Raw genomic sequence first — 20,246 nt, 5'->3', positions numbered from 1 at the left:
TGGCTTGACACAAGGAATGCGACAGCTGAAACCCATGTCTTGCATACGTCTGTGCGTGGTGGTTCTTGAAGCACTGACTCCAGCTGCAGTCCACTCTTCGTGAATCTCCCCCACATGATTGGGTTTTGTTTCACAATCCTCTCCAGGGTGCGGTTATCCCTATTGCTTGTATACTTTTTTCTACCACATCTTTTCCTTCCCTTCGCCTCTCTATTAATGTGCTTGGACACAGAGCTCTGTGAACAGCCAGCCTCTTTAGCAATGACCTTTTGTGTCTTGCCCTCCTTGTGCAATGTAGTCAATGGCTGTCTTCTGGACAGCTGTCAAGTCAGCAGTCTTCCCCATGATTGTGTAGCCTACAGAACTAGACTGAGAGACCATTTAAAGGCCTTTGCAGGTGTTTTGAGTTAATTAGCTGATTAGAGTGTGACACCAGGTGTCTTCAATATTGAACCTTTTCAGAATATTCAAATTTTCTGAGATACTGGGGTTTTCATTAGTTGTCAGTAATAATAATCAAAATGAAAAGAAATAAACACTTGAAATATATCAGTCTGTGTGGAATGAATGTATACATCATACAAGTTTCACTTTTTGAATGGAATTACTGGAATAAATCAACTTTTTAATGATATTCTAATTATATGACCAGCACCTGTATATACAGTGGGTACGGAAAGTATTCAGACCCCTTTACATTTTTCACTCTTTGCAGCCATTTCCTGAAATCAAAAAAGTTCATTTTATTTCTCATTAATGTACACTCAGCACCCCATTTTGACAGAAAATAACAGAAATTTAGAAATTTTGTATTCTAATTATGACCAGCACCTGTAAACATAATTTTCCCCCATATGAATATTACATATGGAACAACAATGATATACGGCTTAAGAATAAATCAAAACATTTCCCAAATTGGGTTGAAAACAGCATTATTTTAGTTGGACAATTGTTGAATAGTAGTGGTCTATCCTATACAGAATTTCTAGATACATTTAAAATTCAAAATTCACCAAAAGAATATGCTGTAGTGTTTGGTGCTATTCCGAAGGGGACATTCATTTTATTAAGAAATGTTGACATTGCTTATGGCACTTCGATTGATACAGATGTATTTATGTTGGAAATGTAAATATTCTTAAAGATAAATGTTGTAATAAAAGTATCAGAAATCTTATTGTCAATGCCACGTTCCCTCCAGTGAGATTAATTTAGACCCCTATTTTCGAAAATTTTAATTAGGAAAATGTGTGTAAGGTTTATAACAAATATTATATAAGTAATAAAGTAATAAAGGCCGATAGTAGAACCTCGGATTCAGGAGGAACAGTGTGGTTTTCGTCCGGGCCGTGGAACCCTGGACCAGCTCTATACCCTCTACGGCACAGGTGTCAAACCGGTTCCACGGAGGGCCGAGTGTCTGCAGGTTTTCGCTCTCACCTTGTACCTGATTGATTAATTAGTTCACTAATTGGTTAATTTCTACCCCCACCTGGTTGTTCAGGTCTGACCTGGGAACCAATTTAAAGGAAAACCCAAAGACCTGCAGACACTCGGCCCTCCGTGGAACCGGTTTGACACCCCTGCTCTACGGGGTGTTGGAGGGTTCATGGGAGTTTGCCCAACCAATATATATAATATCAGTATTTTGTTTAAGTATAATATTTTAATTTAAATACCCTGGCAATGTGCAAAGTTATAATTTCTTATGACTGTGACTTTACTCTTTGTTGTGATCTATTGTTAATAAAGCATGAGATAAAAATAAACTTCTCTTGGTGTCGTGTTGGTTAAGGGAACCAGGCACAGGCAGATATCACGTTCGTTGGTTTTATTAAACAACAAACAAACCAAACACGAACAGAAAACAATAACTAATCTACTGAATGAAAATAAAGTGCGCAACAACGCGACTTAACAACTAACATACAAACAGTAGCACAAACAACACTCACCAGAATACAGACAGCAACAATGATCCACAATGTGGGGAGCAGAGAGGAAACATTTAAACACATACAAACGATACAAATTGGGACCTGGCGTGGAAGATAGGAAACGTGACAGTTCGGGATGTGTTCGTAAGATATGGGTACTTATGGCACGGTGGCGCTGCTGCTCACCGCACCATGACAATCAGTAACAAACTGGTATCCACAATACCGTAGACTAATGTTAGCATTGGCTTATAATTTTGGGAGGAACGTCAGCTGGCCATTAGCGCAACTTGTAGAGCTGTAGATGGATATTTAGCTGTTTTAGAGAGCCCGGTTCGAGTCTCAATGATAACTTTTTCTTATATTGTTTTCCTGATGACTCTGGCAACAATGCATTTGTAATTTCTACGTCAGGAATATTCGCTCCTGACCTCTGTGATCGTGTGGTGATCTTATGTATTCCTGATGTGGAATATTTTATGATTGTTTAACTCCAGCATTTCTACATAGAGATGTATCATTCAGATGTATGATCACCAGATGATTAATGATGTCCGAAGCTTTGTTTGATCCCATTCATTCTCGAAATGGACTGCAGACATAAATCTCTACTGATAGGCACTGAGGCCTTCCTCCATGGCAAGTTATTTACAAGTGCTTCCCATATATTGCACATAAACAATCGGAATTTGATAATCTGACATAACAGTCTGCTTTAAGTTTTGATTTTATGTGACAGCACACTTATTGAAATAATTATATTTATTTTCGTATAAGTTATGTTAATATTATGTCTTGCAAAGGTTTTTAAAGTATTGTTGATTAGGAGATTTGACAAAATTCTCAGATCGTGGCTTGCTTTGAAATTTCAGGCCATTCCGATCCAATGTCAAAAGGCAGAGGCTTGCATTGGTGTAATACCACATGATGACGTCTGAAGTCTGGTTTGATCACGTGCTTTTTCCAAAGCCTCTTTGTAAAATGCAAGTTTCTATGGTTATTCGTGCGGTTCGGTGTCTGTGACTTTCCAACAGCACCCTCTACTGGTCACCTTATTTAGTCATTTATTTTAGCATTCTATGTCCAGCAATGGTGCAGTTGATAGTGGCGCTGACCAGGGACGTCAATAGAAAATCATGGATGGGGGGGCTAAGCCTCGTTTTGGGGGGTCTGGGCATACTCCTCAAAATAAGTAAACATTTTCACAAGGATCTTGGAGGACAGACCTTCTTCAGCCTCAAAATGTACAGGCACTGGTTCGTCCTTTTGACCAGGGCTGAGGTGTCCAGGAGAGGTCCTCGAAGATGTGGACACCCAGGAATTTGAAGCTGGATACCCGCTCAACCTCAGTGCCATTAATGAGAACTGGGGGATGACAGCAGCCTTTAGACTTCCTGTAATCCACAATGAACTCCTTGGTTTTCTTTGCATTGAGGGCCAGGTTGTTATCAGCACACAAAGCCTCCAGGCGCTTGTATTCCTCCCTGTAGGCTGACTCGTCATTGTCACTCATCATGGTGTCGTCTGTGAACTTGACGATGGTGTTGGAAGTGTGTACAGGAACGCAGTCATGGGTGAAGAGGGAGTACAGGAGTGGGCTCAGCACACAGCCTTGTGGAACACAGGATCAGGGTGGAGGAGGTGAAGGGTCTGTTGGTTAGGAAGTCCAAAGTCCCGTTCAGAGAGAGGGGCTGTTCCCCAGGTCATGGAGTATGTTGACCAGCCTATAGGGGATGACCGTATTGAATGCTGAGCTAAAATCTATGAACAGCATTCTCACATAGGTGTTGGTTTTGTCCAGATGGGTCAGGACAGAGTGTAAAGCTGTGGAGATGGCATCCTCTGTAGATCTGTTCGATCAGTAGTCAAACTGGTAGGGATCCAGTGTTGGGGGAGGCAGGAATTAAGGTGGGCCAGGACCAGCCTTTTGAAGCACTTCGTGATTGTGGGGGGGAGTGCAACAGGTTGGAAGTTATTCAGGCTTGACTCAGTTGACTGCTTCGTCACTGGCACAATGGTTGTGGTCTTGAATCATGTGGGAACAACCACCTGGGCCAGTGACTGGTTGAAAATGTCAGTAAAGGCCTCGGCCAGCAGCTAAGCACACGCACACCATCTGCGATGGATAGTCTGAGGGGGAGGTTGGCTGGGGGGAGCTCAGTTTTAATGGCTGGTTCTTTGTTTCCCCTGTTGAAGTGAGTGTAGAACCTGTTTAACTTGTCGCGGATGGAGATGTTGCTGTGGGGTTAGGGTTCTTTGGCTGGTAGTCTGTGATGGCTAGGATGCCCTGCCAAATTAGTAGAGGTTCGGAGTTGTTGTTGAAGTACTCCTCAATCCTCAGTTTGTGATCATGTTAAGCCATCTAGATGCCCCTTTTTCAGGATGACCCTGGATGAGCTGTAGGCCTCTTCATCGCTGGATCTGAAAACACAGTAATGTGCCTTTGGCAGTTGTCGGACCTCTGTTCCTCCAAGGCTTCTGGTGGGGGAAGGTCTTTATTAGTTTATGGGTGGTGTCGTTGTTGATGCAGATGTTGATGTAATCCAGAACGGAAGAAGTATATGTTTCAATGTCCATATGGGAGTGAAGGGTGGCTTGAGCCAATTCCCCACATTATTGGCTTATTAAATTGCAATTAGTGTCTGTGTATAAATAGTTTATGAGTTTGGTCGCTCTCACATGGATGCACTGAGCAGGCTAGATACTGAGCCTTGGGGAGCAGAATATAACTGCCAAAAGACCTTCGTAACAAATGAAACTTTATAAATATGGAAAAGGATATAAAAACATCCTTACAAAGGCCAGTCAGTACTGTACAATCACATATTAAGAAGTGGAAAATTCAGGGATCTCTCGATACCAAGCCAAGGTCAGGTACACCAAGAAAGATTTCAGCCAAATCTGCCAGAAGAATTGTTCTGGATAAAAATTGCGCTTTTCCACTGCATGGTCAATCAATCAATCACATTTATTTATAAAGCCCTTTTTACATCGGCTGTTGTCACAAAGTGCTTTTACAAAACTCCCGACCTTAAAACCCAAGGAGGGAACAACAGTATTGTTGAATTTCAGTGGCTAGGAAAAACTCCATAAGAAGGCCGAAATTCAAGAAGAAACCTAGAGAAGAACCAGGCTCAAAGGGTTTGCCATTTTTATAATAGGTACACTTCAACTGTGAGAGACGGATTCTAAAACAAAAATGCTGTATAATAATTAATTTGCATTTTATTGCATGACATAAGTATTTGATCACCTCCCAACCAGTAAGAATTCCGGCTTGCGAGATCTTGGCCAACAACCTCCTTCCCTCAGTAAGAGCATTGAAGATGGGTCGTGGCTGAGTCTTCCAGCATGACAACGACCCGAAACACACAGCCAGGGCAACTAAGGAGTGGCTCCGTAAGAAGCATCTCAAGGCCCTGGAGTGGCCTAGCCAGTCTCCAGACCTGAACCCAATAGAAAATCTTTGGAGGGAGCTGAAAGTCCGTATTGCCCCGCGACAGCCCCGAAACCTGAAGGATCTGGAGAAGGTCTGTATGGAGGAGTGGGCCAAAATCCCTGCTGCAGTATGTGCAAACCTGGTCAAGAACTACAGGAAACGTATGATCTCTGTAATTGCAAATGAAGGTTTCTGTACCAAATATTAAGTTCTGCTTTTCTGATGTATCAAATACTTATGTCATGCAATAAAATACAAATTAATTACTTAAAAATTATACAATGTGATTTTCTGGATTTTTATTTTAGATTCCGTCACTCACAGTTGAAGTGTACCTATGATAAAAAAAATTACAGACTTTTACATGCTTTGTAAGTGGGAAAACCTGCAAAATCGGCAGTGTTTCTGCAAGATTCACAGGACAACTGTGTGAAAGTGTTGTGGTCAGATGAGACCAAAATCAAGCTCTTTGGAATCAACTCAACTCGCAGTGTTTGGAGAAGACCCCCAAAACAGCATCCCCATTGTCAAACATGGTGATGGAAACATAATGCTTTGAGGGTGTTTTTCTGCAAAGGGGACAGGAACCCTTCGCATCAAAGGGACGATGGACGGGGCCATGTACTGTCAAATTTTGGGTTAGAACCTCCTTCCCTCGGCCAGGGCATTGAAAATGGTCTTAATTGATTGCAGACTGCAAAAATGGTTAGGAAGCTTGGTAGGCTGCTTCTGTTTGGCTTGACATTATTACTTTTACCAGCGCAATGTATAACAGATAGCCTAGAAAAACCCAGAGGAGGAAAAAGACGAGGTCCTTTTGTAAGCTACAGAAACAGCGTGTCTTTGTAGGTCTCTCACGAGGATTAATGAGTTGATTTCAACGCCACTTCATAGGTCCTAGCTGAGAGGAGTTTTGGGAAAATACGATTGCTTAATTTACAAATCTGGTCCTGTGCACTGGCACTGAAATTAACACATTTCAATGCAAGGACTCCTGGGACACACCCGCAAAGTTGCGCTGTTTTTGTCTCATAGCACCATTCTCTGACACTGGACAGTTAACAGCCAGTGTTGCCAACTCCTCTGTAAGGAAAGTAGCTATTGACTGTCCTAAAAGTTGCTAGAAGTCGCTAAATGACGTCATCACCTAATTTGCATAATTGGCCATGGGCATGTAATTGTGATGGATGCTATAGGAGAGAGGAATAACGTCATGGTAGAGAAAGTAGCTCTACATGCTTTTCCAATGGGACCACATGCCAGCATGGAATAGTGTTCAGTGATAGCTAATGCTATGTATCAACTCCAATAAACGGCTTCAACCAGCCTTTGAATTCAGGGTTTGATTCCCACTCCTTTCAGTATTTTTTTTGTGTACAGTTTAGACTGAGACATGATGAGCTAGCCAGCTAGATGTTTAGTTTATGTCACAGAGAGGCACACACACAGTGGGCAAGGTGAGTGACTGAGGCTGTGTGAGTCAAGTGCAGGGATTTATTTTTGTGCAGTGATTTATTTTAGACAAAGAACATTTTACATTTATGTAGAGGTGAGACGAGTAGAGACAAGCTGGTACCATGCAGAGGAAAAGCCATTTTTCCACAGGTAACCTCAGGATAAACAGGCTGCTCTGGAAAAAGACTGTGTGGTTGTTTCAAGGAACAAAATACGACGATACTTGATCAAAAATGAGCTGCATGGTCATGTTGACAGAAAGAAGCTTTTATTGTGCCAATGCCACAAAAAAGCCCGGTTAGAACATGCCCACAAACACCTTGACACGCCTCACAGCTTCAGGCACACTGTCATTTTGAGTGACCAAAATAGAGCTTTATGGTCACAACTATAAGCATTATGTTTGGAGAGGGGTCAGCAAGGCCTATAGTGAACAGAATAACATTCCTACTGTGAAGCATGGTGGGGGCTCACTGATGTTTTGGGTGTTTGTGAGCTCTAAAGGCATGGGGAATCTTGTGAAAATTGATGGCAAGTTGAATGCAGCATGTTATCAGAAAATACTAGTAGACAGTTTGCATTCCTCTCCACAAAAGCTGCGCATGGGACACTCTTGGACTTTTCAGCGAGAATGACACAAAGCACAAGGCCAAGTTGACCCTCCAGTGGTTACAGCGGAAAAAGGTGAAGGTTCTTGAGTGGCCATCAGTCTCCTGACCTTAATATCATCGAGCCATTCTGGGGAAATATTGAATGTGAGGTTCATGCAAGACAACCAAATACTTTGCATGCCCTGGGCATGGGCATCTATACCACCTGCAAGAATTCAGGGCCTCATAGACAACTATTTCAAAAGACTGCACGCTGTCATTGATGCAAAAGGGGGCAATGCACAGAATTAATAACTAAGGGTATGCAGACTTTTGAACAAGGGTCAGTTAATGTTTTTTCTATGTTGCCATGTTTTGTTTTATGATTGTGCCATTCTGTTATGACCTACAGTTGAATATGAATCCCATATAAAATAAATGACGTGTTTTGCCAGCTCACTTGTTTTCTTTACAAATGGTACATATATTACCAATTCTTTAAGGTAATGCAAACTTTTGTGCACAACTGTATATAGGGAAACTTAAAATGCCCCCTTGGCAAAGAGTCTTGTTGTCATACTCTATGACTAGTCATTTTAGAGATGTTTTGGAATGGAATGTCAGCTTTTTTACAAGCAGAAATAAAAGACAGTTCTCATCAAGTACTTCAGCTATTATGTATTACTTTGGTTTGCCCCAGGCTGCTAAAGCAGCCAAAAGCCTGAGAGAATTCTTATGTAAGCATATGTGTTACGTCCCCAGTGCTTTTGTCCCTTGGTGTTCTATGTGGTGGTTGCAGGCTAATTGGCTTCCTGATCACCGGTTGCAGCTGATTGGTCGGTTTTGGGATGATCGGAGAGCCCCTACGCTCGCTCGTCAGTGGTTGCAGCTGGTTTAGCCTGCATATAAGCCACAGTTCTGGTATCTCACAGGGGAGTGACACCTGCTGTTGCTTTTGATATGTGTTGATATCTGTAAGGGAGAAAGAACGTTTGTGATTAAGTGTTGTGGCAAGTGTCTGTGTTCAAACTTTAAGTGCATTGTGTGTTGTGGCATTTGTTTGTGTTTAAATCTTTTCCATTTGTTTCCAGGGGGAAGGGGAAAGCCATTGTGCTTTAGGCAAGAGGCCCTGGGGCATACACCTCCCGTAGCTTTACTCTGTCTAAAACCACTAGGTCAGACCTGGGGCATACACCTCCCGTAGCTTTACTCTGTCTAAAACCACTAGGTCAGACCTGGGGCATACACCCCCCGTAGCTTTACTCTGTCTAAAACCACTAGGTCAGACCTGGGCGGACCACCCCCTGTAGTTTGGTTAGAGCACCGGCGCAAGAGGTGCTAGTCAGGTAAGATCTCGGTTTGACAGGTAAGGTAGGATTAGAGGGTTTGGGTTTACTTTTATGTTCTTTGCTTTGGTTCCGTCCAGCCCCTTTTTACTGAATTACCGTTACATTAATTAAATAGTCCTGTGAACGGTAGTCCTGTCTCTGTCATCCATACTTGCACCCGCAACCCCATACCCATTCTGTCAAGTCCTAGGGTGCTTTACGTGTAGCGGGGTGTTATGTTCTCTCCTCCGGGAAGCGTGCGTAACAATATGTAAGAGGTCCTATGTAAGAGGGCTACTCTGGTCACTCATCCTCCCTAAAGTCTTCAGCTGACTGGGGGTCTGACAGGGTTAAAAGCCCTATGGGGCACCGCTCCACTCACAGAAATGATTTTACTAACTCTGGTAACTATTGTTATATATCTTGAAGCCACGCCCATTAGGGGAGCTAAGCTCCTATTGGTTTATGGACCCAACACTTTCCAAATGAAACACACTACACACTGCTTGACTTCAATATCAACATCCACACACTCTCAAGTAAAAGTAACCTTATGAAGCTACTGGAGTAAAATCTAAAAGATGTACTGTCAAGGAAAGTTAGCACTAGTTACAAATGCAATTTGAACACATTATGGCAAACTGTGACTGAAAACTAAAGCAACATTTTGATTCCATTGTTTGTTATTCTGACAGATATTTCTTTTTTGCTGTACAGGTCTTTAACATATGCCACACAGTACATGTCTATTACTTTTTACATTCAATAAAATTTAAATGATAGTGAGTCTCACATTGACATAATTAATACACAGGTATTTTGTAGTATAATGAGGGGTGAACATCAAGTTAAAACAATGCTAAACTTAGTAGTCTGTAAACAGGTTATTCAAGGTGTACATTGCGGTGACCAAAACCTGTTAAACTGCTTTGATGGGTACTGTAAGAACAAAATGTTTCACTTTCATCTATCTGTGCCACTGGAGACATGAACTGGATGACATGGCGGACGTTAAGGCTTTGGGAGGAAAAGGTCAGACATATATTCATATATTTACTTTATTTATAGGGTAATTTACTATTTGCATTGTTGGCCCAGATGTCCAACAGAATTTGCCAAACAGACTCTATATTTGTTTTGTTGGCTCATCTTGGACAACGGCTCTAATGTTAAGATTGGTGACAGAACACAAATCACTATGAGACATTATCACTGGAATATGTAGCTACATTTACTGGAAACACCTGAAACAAGGGGTTCTGGATGAGGCTTTCACTGTGCAGGAACCATTAGAGTTTTACAGTTGATTAACAATACAATTCCTACAAATGTTTGTTGGTTTTAAATGTACTTTCTGCATGTTATCAAGCAATATAGGATTTGAATTAAGTCAGGGAAGCAGCCTTGGAGGCTGTGACATTACATGTATATTTTTAATTAAATCAACAGCCCATAAGCTAATATCAGAATTATGATCCACCTGCTTATTTATTATTGATAATGATCAACAGGTGATTTGGGGCCTCATCTCTCCTACCCGTCAGGGTCCTTAAGCCACCGCTCATGTCACTTATGTCTGGGAACGACCCTGTGTGTCACTGTACATTTCTAAGTGGTTTAGTTGAAAGAAGATTTTACTTTGATGACAATCTGGGTATTTGTTTCTTAAAATGACCACATCATTGATCTGTTTTAAAGTGTCAAGTGCTGATCACATTACAGTAACTGTAGCCCTGCTAGTTGGATAAGTATGCATCACTAAGATTTACCAAAACATGTCATTGAAGGTTCAGGAATGAGGAAAAAGTTTTAAAGTGGCATCCTTCCCGTAAGATCAGGAGGGCGTTTCTGTTTTCATCAACTTGGCAAAGAGTCTTGTTGTCATACTCTATGACTACTCATTTTAGAAATGTTTTGGATTGGAATGTCAGTTTTTTTACAAGCAGAAATAAAGGACAGTTCTCATCAAGTGCTTCAGCTATTATGTATGACTTTAGTTTGCCCCAGGCTGCTACAGCAGCCAATAGCCTGAGAGAATTTTAATGTAAGCATATATAAGAGGCCCTATGTAAGAGGGCTACTCTGGTCACTCATCATCCCTAAAGTCTTCAGCTGACTGGGGGTCTGACAGGTTTAAAACCCCTATGGGGCACCTCTCCACTCACAGAAATGATTTTACTAACTCTGTTAACTATTGTGATATATGTTGAAGTCACGCCCATTAGGGCAGCTAAGCTCCTATTGGTTTATGGACCCAACACTTTCCAAATGAAACACACTACACACTAAATTACTTCAATATCAACATCCACACACTCTCAAGTAAAAGTAACCTTATGAAGCTACTGGAGTAAAAGTAAAAAAATATATTGTCAAGGAAAGTTACAATATAGTTACAAATACAATGTTTACACATTATGCTAAACTGTGACTGAAAACTAAAGCAACATTTTGATTCCATTGTTTGTTATACCGAGGTTCTACTACTAGTAGAACCTCGGATTCACGAGGAACAGTGTGGTTTTCGTCCAGGCCGTGGAACACTGGATCAGCTCTATACCCTCTACGGGGTGCTGGAGGGTTCATGGGAGTTTGCCCAACCAATCCACATGTGTTTTGTGGATTTGGAGAAGGCATTCGACTGTGTCCCTCGGGGCATCCTGTGGAGAGTGCTTCGGGAGTATGGGGTCCTGGGTCCTTTGCTAAGGGCTGTCAGGTCCCTGTACGACCGAAGCAGGAGCTTGGTCCGCATTGCCGGTAGTAAGTCAGACTTGTTCGCAGTGCATGTTGGACTCCGGCAGGGCTACCCTTTGTCGCCGGTTCTGTTTGTAATTTTTATGGACAGAATTTCTAGGCGCAGCCAGGGGCCGGAGGGTGTCAGGTTTGGGGACCACACAATTTCGTCTCTGCTCTTTGCGGATGATATTGTCGTGTTGGCCCCTTCAAACCAGGACCTTCAGCATGCACTGGGACGGTTTGCAGCCGAGTGTGAAGCGGAAAAGGGTGGCTTGCCCACTTCAGGTTGGTGGAGAGTGCCTGCCTCAAGTGGAGGAGTTTAAGTATCTAGGGGTCTTGTTCACGAGTGAGGGAAGGATAGAACGGGAGATTGACAGACGGATCGGTGCAGCTTCTGCAGTAATGCGGTCGATGTATCGGTCTGTCGTGGTGAAAAAAGAGCTGAGCCGCAAGGCGAAGCTCTCGATTTAGGCGGTCAATCTACGTTCCTACTCTCACCTAAGGACAAGATCCCGGATACAGGCGGCCGAAATGAGCTTTCTCCGCAGGGTGGCTGGGCGATCCCTTAGAGATAGGGTGAGAAGCTCGGTCACCCGGGAGGAGCTCAGAGTAGAGCCGCTGCTCCTCCACATCGAGAGGGGTCAGCTGAGGTGGCTTGGGCATCTGTTTCGGATGCCTCCGGAAAGCCTTCCTGGTAAGGTGTTCCGGTCCAGTCCCACTGGGAGGAGACCCCGGGGAAGACCTAGGACACGCTGGAGGGACTATGTCTCCCGGCTGGCCTGGGAACGCCTCGGTGTCCCCCCGGAAGAGCTGGAGGAAGTGTCTAGGGAGAGGGAAGTCTGGGCATCTCTGCTTAGACTGCTGCCCCCGCGACCCGGCCCCGGATAAGCGGAAGATGATGATGATGATGATGATGTTTGTTATACTGACAGATATTTCTTTTTTGCTGTACAGGTCTTTTATATATGCCATACAGTACATGTATATTACTTTAAATTATAATGTTATTGTTCACTAAACTTTACAAAAATGATTTTAAATGAATTTGATTTTGCTTTCAGTCGGAGAGCCAGGACTCAAGAGATGCAACAGCTCAGAATGGTTGCCCCCTCTAAGTGAGTGATCCATATCATTAAATGTCCACCAGATCAACTATTTATGTATTATGCAGTATTAACATGCAATCTAAAATATTATATTATGGGTTTAAAGAGAAACAGCTACAACTTACATTATCTTTAAGATCTGTTTCCAAAATGTCTATATTGACAGGATACTACTGTACACCAGTGGTGTTGTATGTTCGGTCCAGTATTGTTCATAGTGAAACTAAATAGAAAAGGTTTTACATCAGAATCTCCAATGATACTGTCAACAACTTTACATATTGCCCAGAACACTATTGTAAAGTCATGGTTTATGTTGTTTTCCAGCCCAAATCTGTCTGAATTGGGCCCCCTGAGCCTTATAACATGGGTCCTTCCTGCAGATTAGGACCCGTGTGCCATACAGTTAATTATGGGGCCGTGTGTCCATTAGAGGTCCTAGGGATGCTGCTGACTGTTGAGTGTTGAAGCATTTTGCACAAAAGTATATATTTTGTGGGCCTACAATAACATTATTTTGCTTGTTGTCAGTTCTTATTAGTTTGCTGCTTCCTTAGGTACACCTTGCTACTTCCTTAGTTACACCTTGCTACTTCCTTAGTTACACCTTGCTACTTCATTAGGTACACCTTGCTACTTCCTTAGTTACACCTTGCTACTTCCTTAGTTACACCTTGCTACTTCCTTAGTTACACCTTGCTACTTCATTAGGTACACCTTGCTACTTCCTTAGTTACACCTTGCTACTTCCTTAGTTACACCTTGCTACTTCCTTAGGTACACCTTGCTAATTCATTAGGTAAACCTGTGCGAATTGTAGCCTAATATTCCTGTTCTTAGCTAACAGTGGCAGTCGATGTATTCTTCTGCTGCTGGAGCAAGGTTTGACGTTTTATGCGTTCAGAGATGCTCTTCTGTATACCTTGGTTGTAATGAGTGGTTATTTGAGTATCTGTTGCCTTTCTATCAGCTGGAACCAGTCTGGCTCGAGAACTGCTGCTCACTTTTTCCGACTGTTCTCTGTAAAACCCTAGAGATGGTTGGGTGGGAAAATCCCAGTAGATCAGCACTTTCTGAAATACTCAAACAAGCCCGTCTGGCACTAACAACTATGTCACCTTCCCCATTCTGATGCTTGGTTTAAACTTCAGCAGATCATCTTGACCAAGTAGACATGCCTACATGCACTGAGGTCTGCCATATGATTGGCTGATTACATATGTACATGAAAAAGCAGTTGAAAAGGTGTTCCTAATGTAGTAGCCAGTGTGTTATTGTGTGTGTGATTGTGTGTGTGTATATACAGGGTTTTTCCTGGCTCAGAATGGGCCTTTGGGGGGTGACTACGCACGACAGTAAGCATGATTGGTCCGTGTGCAGTAAAGGCAGTGAGTTACCTTATGACAGAAATCTAGGCATTTTTTTGTTATTTCTGAATAAATCTTGGAATGGGGGAGTGAGTTTGAGGGACATGGGTGTGGGGTTGGGAAAGGCAGTCAGTTGCAGAGGTCACATTCTGCTTCAGAGCATTTCACCCTCTTTTTATTAAGTAAAAAGGTCATGGTTGTCTAAAGGACTGGATGATATGACCTAAAATCAAAATCACAATTAATTTAACATTTTACTTCGATTACAATTATTGAATGATTTTTATATTTATTTTTCTTGCTATATTTTGTAATGTGAGGCTTACATTGTAACATTGTAATATCAAGCACATTTTAACATGAAGAAAGATGCTATATGAACAGTTTTTTTTATTGTTGTCACAGAATTTATATAGTGTGCTGAAGTAAAATATAGCACCTTTTTAAACACATGTAAAAGTGCTTAACAAGAAAATCAGCACAGAAAGAAAAGGAGAATAAAAAAGTCATAAAAAAACATATAGACATGATCATTTATAACACATAGAAACAAACACAGAAAGATTATAGCAGCCAGTCACCACCCAGATATCCCCAGTTAGATTACTGAATATTATAGCTGTGTCCATCCAGCTTTGACAACATTAGCACCGTTGTCTGTCGTTATGGGCACAAGGTTCACTTCCATGAGTTCCCACGCAGAAAGCATCCTCAGGTTCTGTGCAATCATCTCTGATGTGTGATCGACTGGAAAATATGCCGTCTCATTGCATCTGTTGCGCAGCTTGGCCAGTGGCAAAAGCTAACAGTACATAGACGCTTTTTGTGTTGGAGGTAAACTTAATAAGAAACGTTAATCAGTTTACCTGCATCAATATCATTCACGAATGGTCAATTAGCTGTTAAAATGGCCAGTGACAAAAGAAGATTTGTCCCGGGATAAACACAAGAGGCTATAAAGACACCGATTGAACATAGAGCTCTGTGGTGTAGTGGTTAGCAACACCACCTTTCACATGGGCATCTGGGGTTTGAATCTCAAGAGGACAATACTTTCTATTGCGGTCCGGCTGAACTAGGCTTGCCTGGTTTCTTGTTCCTTAAACCTTTCTAATCCATTTGTGTAGATTTTGCACTGGTGCATCAATAAATGACCCATCCCCCAGGACTGTTTACCAAGAGTTATTTCACCTTTCTAAGTTAAAATGATGACATGGCCAAAGGCATAAGAATTGCTAGACAACACTGTGAAAACTTTAGTAAACAGGTACATTACAAAGTTTTATCCACATATCCTTGTATTAATTACTGTGTTGATGTGATTTACAGTGTCTTCACTCAGGATTGTTCTTTTGGGGAAGAGTGACGATAAGAAGAAAGTGGTTGGCAACATGATTCTACAGAAAGATGCTTTTAAGTTATCTATGTATAATTTCCTAAACAATGAACCACAGTGTCAGTCAGCCAGTGGAAAAGTGAATGGCAAGTCAGTAACTGTAGTAAAGACTCCAGACTTCTTCTCTAACCGTCTGTCGGTGGAGTCCATGATGAAAGAGATAGAGAACTGTAAGTCCTTGACAGCCCCTGGACCTCATGTTCTTCTGCTGGTGTTGAAGCCTGAAGAGTTCACAGAACAGAACAGAAACACCTTGAACATGATTATGAGTCTATTTGGTAAAGAAGCCTTCAAACACTCAATGGTGATCATTACTCACAAGGGAGATGCAGAAAATCCTCATCTAAACCAAATGATCACAGAGTGTGGGGGAAGGCATCACACAGTGTACAAAAAAGCCTGTGACAATAAAGAGTTAACAGACAAAATTGAAAAGATGGTGAGGGTGAATGAAGGTCGATTCCTCACCTACATTGACCAGACGACGCAAGACACAATGTCACCAAAGGGTCAAAGGTTTAACTTGGTCCTGTGTGGCAGAAGAGGAGCTGGGAAGACGTCTGTAGCCAATGACATGCTGGGTCAAACTGGGTCTGTTTGCTCTTCAGTTAAGAGAGAAGGAGAGATATGCGGTCAGCTGGTCTCCATCATTGAGATGCCTGCTCTGTATCTCACACATCTCACTCAGGAGGAAGTGATGGATGAGAGTTTCCGCTGTGTCTCTCTCTGTGAGTCTGGAGTCCATGTTTTCCTCTTGGTCGTCCCTGTGGGTCCACTCACTGATGAAGACAAAGGAGAGATGGAGACCCTCCAGAACATTCTGGGCCCACAAGTCAATGACTTTACCATGGTTCTGTTCAGACAGGATAACATTCCAGTTGTTAAAACTGCCATTGAATTTGTGGAACAGAATGAAGACACAAAGCAACTGATCAAGACATGTGGAGGCCGGTACACATTCTTTGATGCTTCAAAGATTGACAACGTCCGGAAGATGAAAGAGCTTGTAGAAGAAATTGTTAATAAGTTGATGGATAGAAACAAAACATGCTACAATCCATACATGTATGTGGCGGCACAGAAGAGAAGAATCATGGATTTGGAGGAAAGAATCAAGGTGCCACAAGGTGAGTTGAATTTTTCATGTAAATACTGGGTTAAACTAATTGATATTTTACTATTTTATTTAATACATAAATAAGAACACATTTCTATTTAGTTTAATGTTTTTTCCCAAGAAGGAATAACAGTTTTGTATTTTGACAATGAATAAAAATGGGCATAATTTACCTGTTAAGCATTTCGAAGCTCTTACTTAGTGAACATACAAGCTGGTGAGGTGACACACTTCAGTTTTGTCTCACTCTTACAGAGTGGGAGATGCAAACAGGCAGCCAGTCCAACAATGAGCTTTAAAAATTTACCATGACAAATGTTCAGTAAACCACCCCTGCTAAGCAATCATATTCAGACTTCAGTTAATACTTTACAGGACCAACACATGAAACACAAAGAGAGTATTCCACAGTACATGAGCATTTGGTATCAATACATATATCAATCCATTAAGTATTTAATATCTTTATATCAAAATAACATTTCTTTTTCTGAAACAGAGTGTTTGAGGGTGGTGATGATTGGGAAAACTGGGAATGGGAAGAGCGCCTCCGGAAACACCATCCTGGGAAGAGAGGAATTTCCGTCTGAAACCAGCACTGATTCTACAACAGCAGTTTGCCAGAAGGGACTTGGCAAATTGGATGGAAGAACAGTTGCTGTGGTGGACACACCTGGTCTATTTGACACAGGATTATCTAATAAAGATGTTCAACAGGAGATAGTGAAATGTATTTCCCTGTCAGCCCCGGGACCACATGTGTTTATCATAGTGTTATGTATTGGGAGAATCACACAAGAGGAGCTGGACACTTTGGACCTCATAGAGGAAACCTTTGGTCAACAGTCAAGACAGTTCAGCTTAGTTCTGTTTACCAGAGGAGATGACTTGGGAAAGAAGTCGATTCAAGACTTTGTTGAGACAAGCAAGAATGCCAAACTTAAAAAACTGATCAGAGATTGTGGGGACAGATTCCATGTCTTCAACAACAAAGAGACGAAAGACTGTACACAGGTCACTGAGCTTTTCAAGAAGATTGATAAAATGGTGTTAGAGAACAAAGGCAGTTTCTACACCAGTAACATGTTCCAGAAGGCAGAGGCTTCCATTACACAAAAACAGGAAGAAATACTGAAGGAGAAAGAGATGGAGATAAAAGCTGACATGGAGAAACTGATGGTCCAGCATGAAACAGAAATGGAGAAGATTAAGTCAAAGTTGGAAGAAGAGAGATTGAAAGTTCAGAAGGAAAGAGAGGAAGTTATCAGAAAAGAACATGACGAAAAGGAGAAAAAAGTGTTACAAAGGATTCAATGGGAGAAAGAAAAAGAGAAAATGTCACGGAGCAGGGGGGCGATAAACAAACTGGCACACGTCCTCCACTCGCGTCCTCGTTACAGAAAATGGAAACAGAGATAAAAACAAAGAAAGAAAATTTGGAACAACATCAAAGAGAAATTGATAAAGAATATAGAATGAGGCTGGAGAAACAAAGACAAGAAGAGAAGGACATAGAAGAACGTTTTAAAGTAGAAGAGAGACAGTTGGCAGACCTTAAAAGGAAACAGGTAGAAGAGATGGAAAGGAGAGAGAAAGTAGAGCAGGAGAGGAAGAAGAAAGAAGAGGAACAAAGACAAGAGTGGCAGAGAAAAATTGAGGAAGCAGAGAAAGGTCAAACAGAAATGCAACAGGTCATGTTGAGAGAAAAAGAATGGGAGGAACAGTTGAAGAAAGAGAGAGACAGACAACAGGAAGAAGAAAGACCAAGGAGACAGAAGGAGACTGAAACTATTAAACAACAAGAGGAACACAAGAGGAAACTGAGAGAGGAGTTTGAAAGAGTGAGAGAAAAATATAGAATAAAGAACTGTGAATTAGAAAAGCAGATGAGAGAGGTGGAGCAGAATGAAAGAGACAGAATAGAAAAAGAGTTTGAAGAAAAGAGGAGAGAGTTGACCAACAAAATAACCATGATGCAGGAAGACTGGGAGAAACAACGTGGAGAGGAAGAGGAAAGGAGACAACAGGAGGATCTGAATCGAAGAAAGGAGGAAGAGCAAAGACTGATGGAACTGGAGGAACAATTCAGACAAGAACGTGAGGAAGAGAACATGAGGAGGGAGTACGAAGATAAAGTCAGGAGAGAACAAGAGAAGAAATGGAAGGAAATGGAGGCAGAGAACGAAAGCCAAAGAAAAGAAATGATTATTAAATATGAAGAAGAGGCCAGAAGACTTGCAGAGGAAGTTAATGACTTCAAAGAAAAATATGAAGAAATGAACATAAAATTCTTGGATGTGCAGGAACAAGCTATGAATTTATTAATGCAAAAGCACAAAGAGGAGAATGACCAATTAAAGAATCTCTAGTCATGATAAAAAGCAACTGACAGACAGAATTAAAGAATTGGAAAAAAAGCATGAAGATGAGATAAAAGGATTGAATCAACAAAAGCCAGGAAAATGTGTAATACAGTAAGAATCTATAACAATCACTAGGAATATTATAACCCAAAGTAGTTCATACCAGATATCCACCACTTATCTTCTACACTGAGACTGCAGTGATGTGAGCTGCAGTGAACTAATAATACAAAGGCAGCATAATAAAACAAATTATTTATCCAGAGCAACTTGAGAGGCTGGAACTGTGAGGTCTGAGCATTTAGAGCATCTTTGGCTTTGTGTTTGTGCCTGGGAGTTCACATCACTCTGATACAGATTTCTACTTTTGTAAATGTACAGTTCTCAAACATATCAATATGCATTTTCCAATCATCATCTTAGACATTCGTCATCTAATTTTATATTGCTTAATATTATAATTGTGGTTGTTGTTTTTGAGGCTGCATGTCTGAATAAGCAACTGTCTAGTGTCGCTAATTGTTTAACTAACATCACATGCCACAGCATGCTGTGTTATTCTCTTGATTTCTTCCTACAGTGTAAGTTATTTTATGGTAATTTAATTTAAATGTTTACATGACATTTTTTGTATTTCAGAATGACAGTAAACCTTTAAATTAGAGTTAAAAAACATAATTCAACTTTTTTCCTCTAAAATAATTGGAAAAGTCTGTTATAGGGAACACAAGAATAATCAGTTTGTCCAAAAAATGTTTAATCACTGTTTACAAAAATAAACTGTATTAATAAGGAGTATGTGCATGCTCTACAACTGTACATTTTGTTAATGTTTATGTTGGTTGAAATTGATAAGAAGGTGACAGATTTATTTTGTGGCATCTTGTAATTTATGTACAGTGGTACACGTGTTTTGGGGATTATGGTGGTTTTTGGGTGCCAACCATAGAAATGAAGACCATTCTGTTTGGTGTGCTTCGGTGCTTCATATAACTTGTGTGATTTTTGACAAAGTAGAGCTCTGATTACTGTGGTGAAGTTAGATTTATATTCAAGATTCTGACTTTGGTCGTCAAAACCTTATCAACAAAACCTGGCAGAAGACAGCAATTACATCAATTAGCAATTAGCAACACTCCCGTTTTCGCTGTTGTGTTCAATTTTCAAAAGACAACATTACTGTAATGTCTATCGCAGATTCTCCGTGTTTTCTTAGTTAAAGCAATGCTTCAACTGGGAAAGGTTATTCTCATGAAAACAACAAAAGCAACCACTGCTCCACTGCTGATGTGCTTGTCTATCAAGTTATCCCGACAGGGTTGCTGTTGTCATCTAAAAGATATTACCAACATTTCACAGCATAAAGTATGGACAACACAAAACGTATAGCCACAGATTATTTCTTACCC

The 20,246-nt window shown here is 41.2% G+C and overlaps 1 protein-coding gene across 1 annotated transcript in view; it reads left to right on the top strand.

Moving 5' to 3' along the window:
- The window catches only part of LOC105008737 (GTPase IMAP family member 8), a 37,568-nt gene extending 19,675 nt beyond the window's left edge, over positions 1 to 17,893 (top strand). Inside the window, exon 5 of the mRNA XM_034291350.1 lies at positions 16,974 to 17,893. Within this exon, the coding sequence (XP_034147241.1) occupies positions 16,974 to 17,893 (920 nt within the window). The remainder of the gene's footprint in view (positions 1 to 16,973) is intronic.
- Positions 17,894 to 20,246: the final 2,353 nt, after the last annotated feature.

The sequence above is a fragment of the Esox lucius genome, chromosome 3 (genome assembly GCF_011004845.1).
Source record: "Esox lucius isolate fEsoLuc1 chromosome 3, fEsoLuc1.pri, whole genome shotgun sequence".
NCBI classification, from domain to species: Eukaryota; Metazoa; Chordata; class Actinopteri; order Esociformes; family Esocidae; genus Esox; species Esox lucius.
This window is presented reverse-complemented; position numbering and strand designations above follow the sequence as displayed.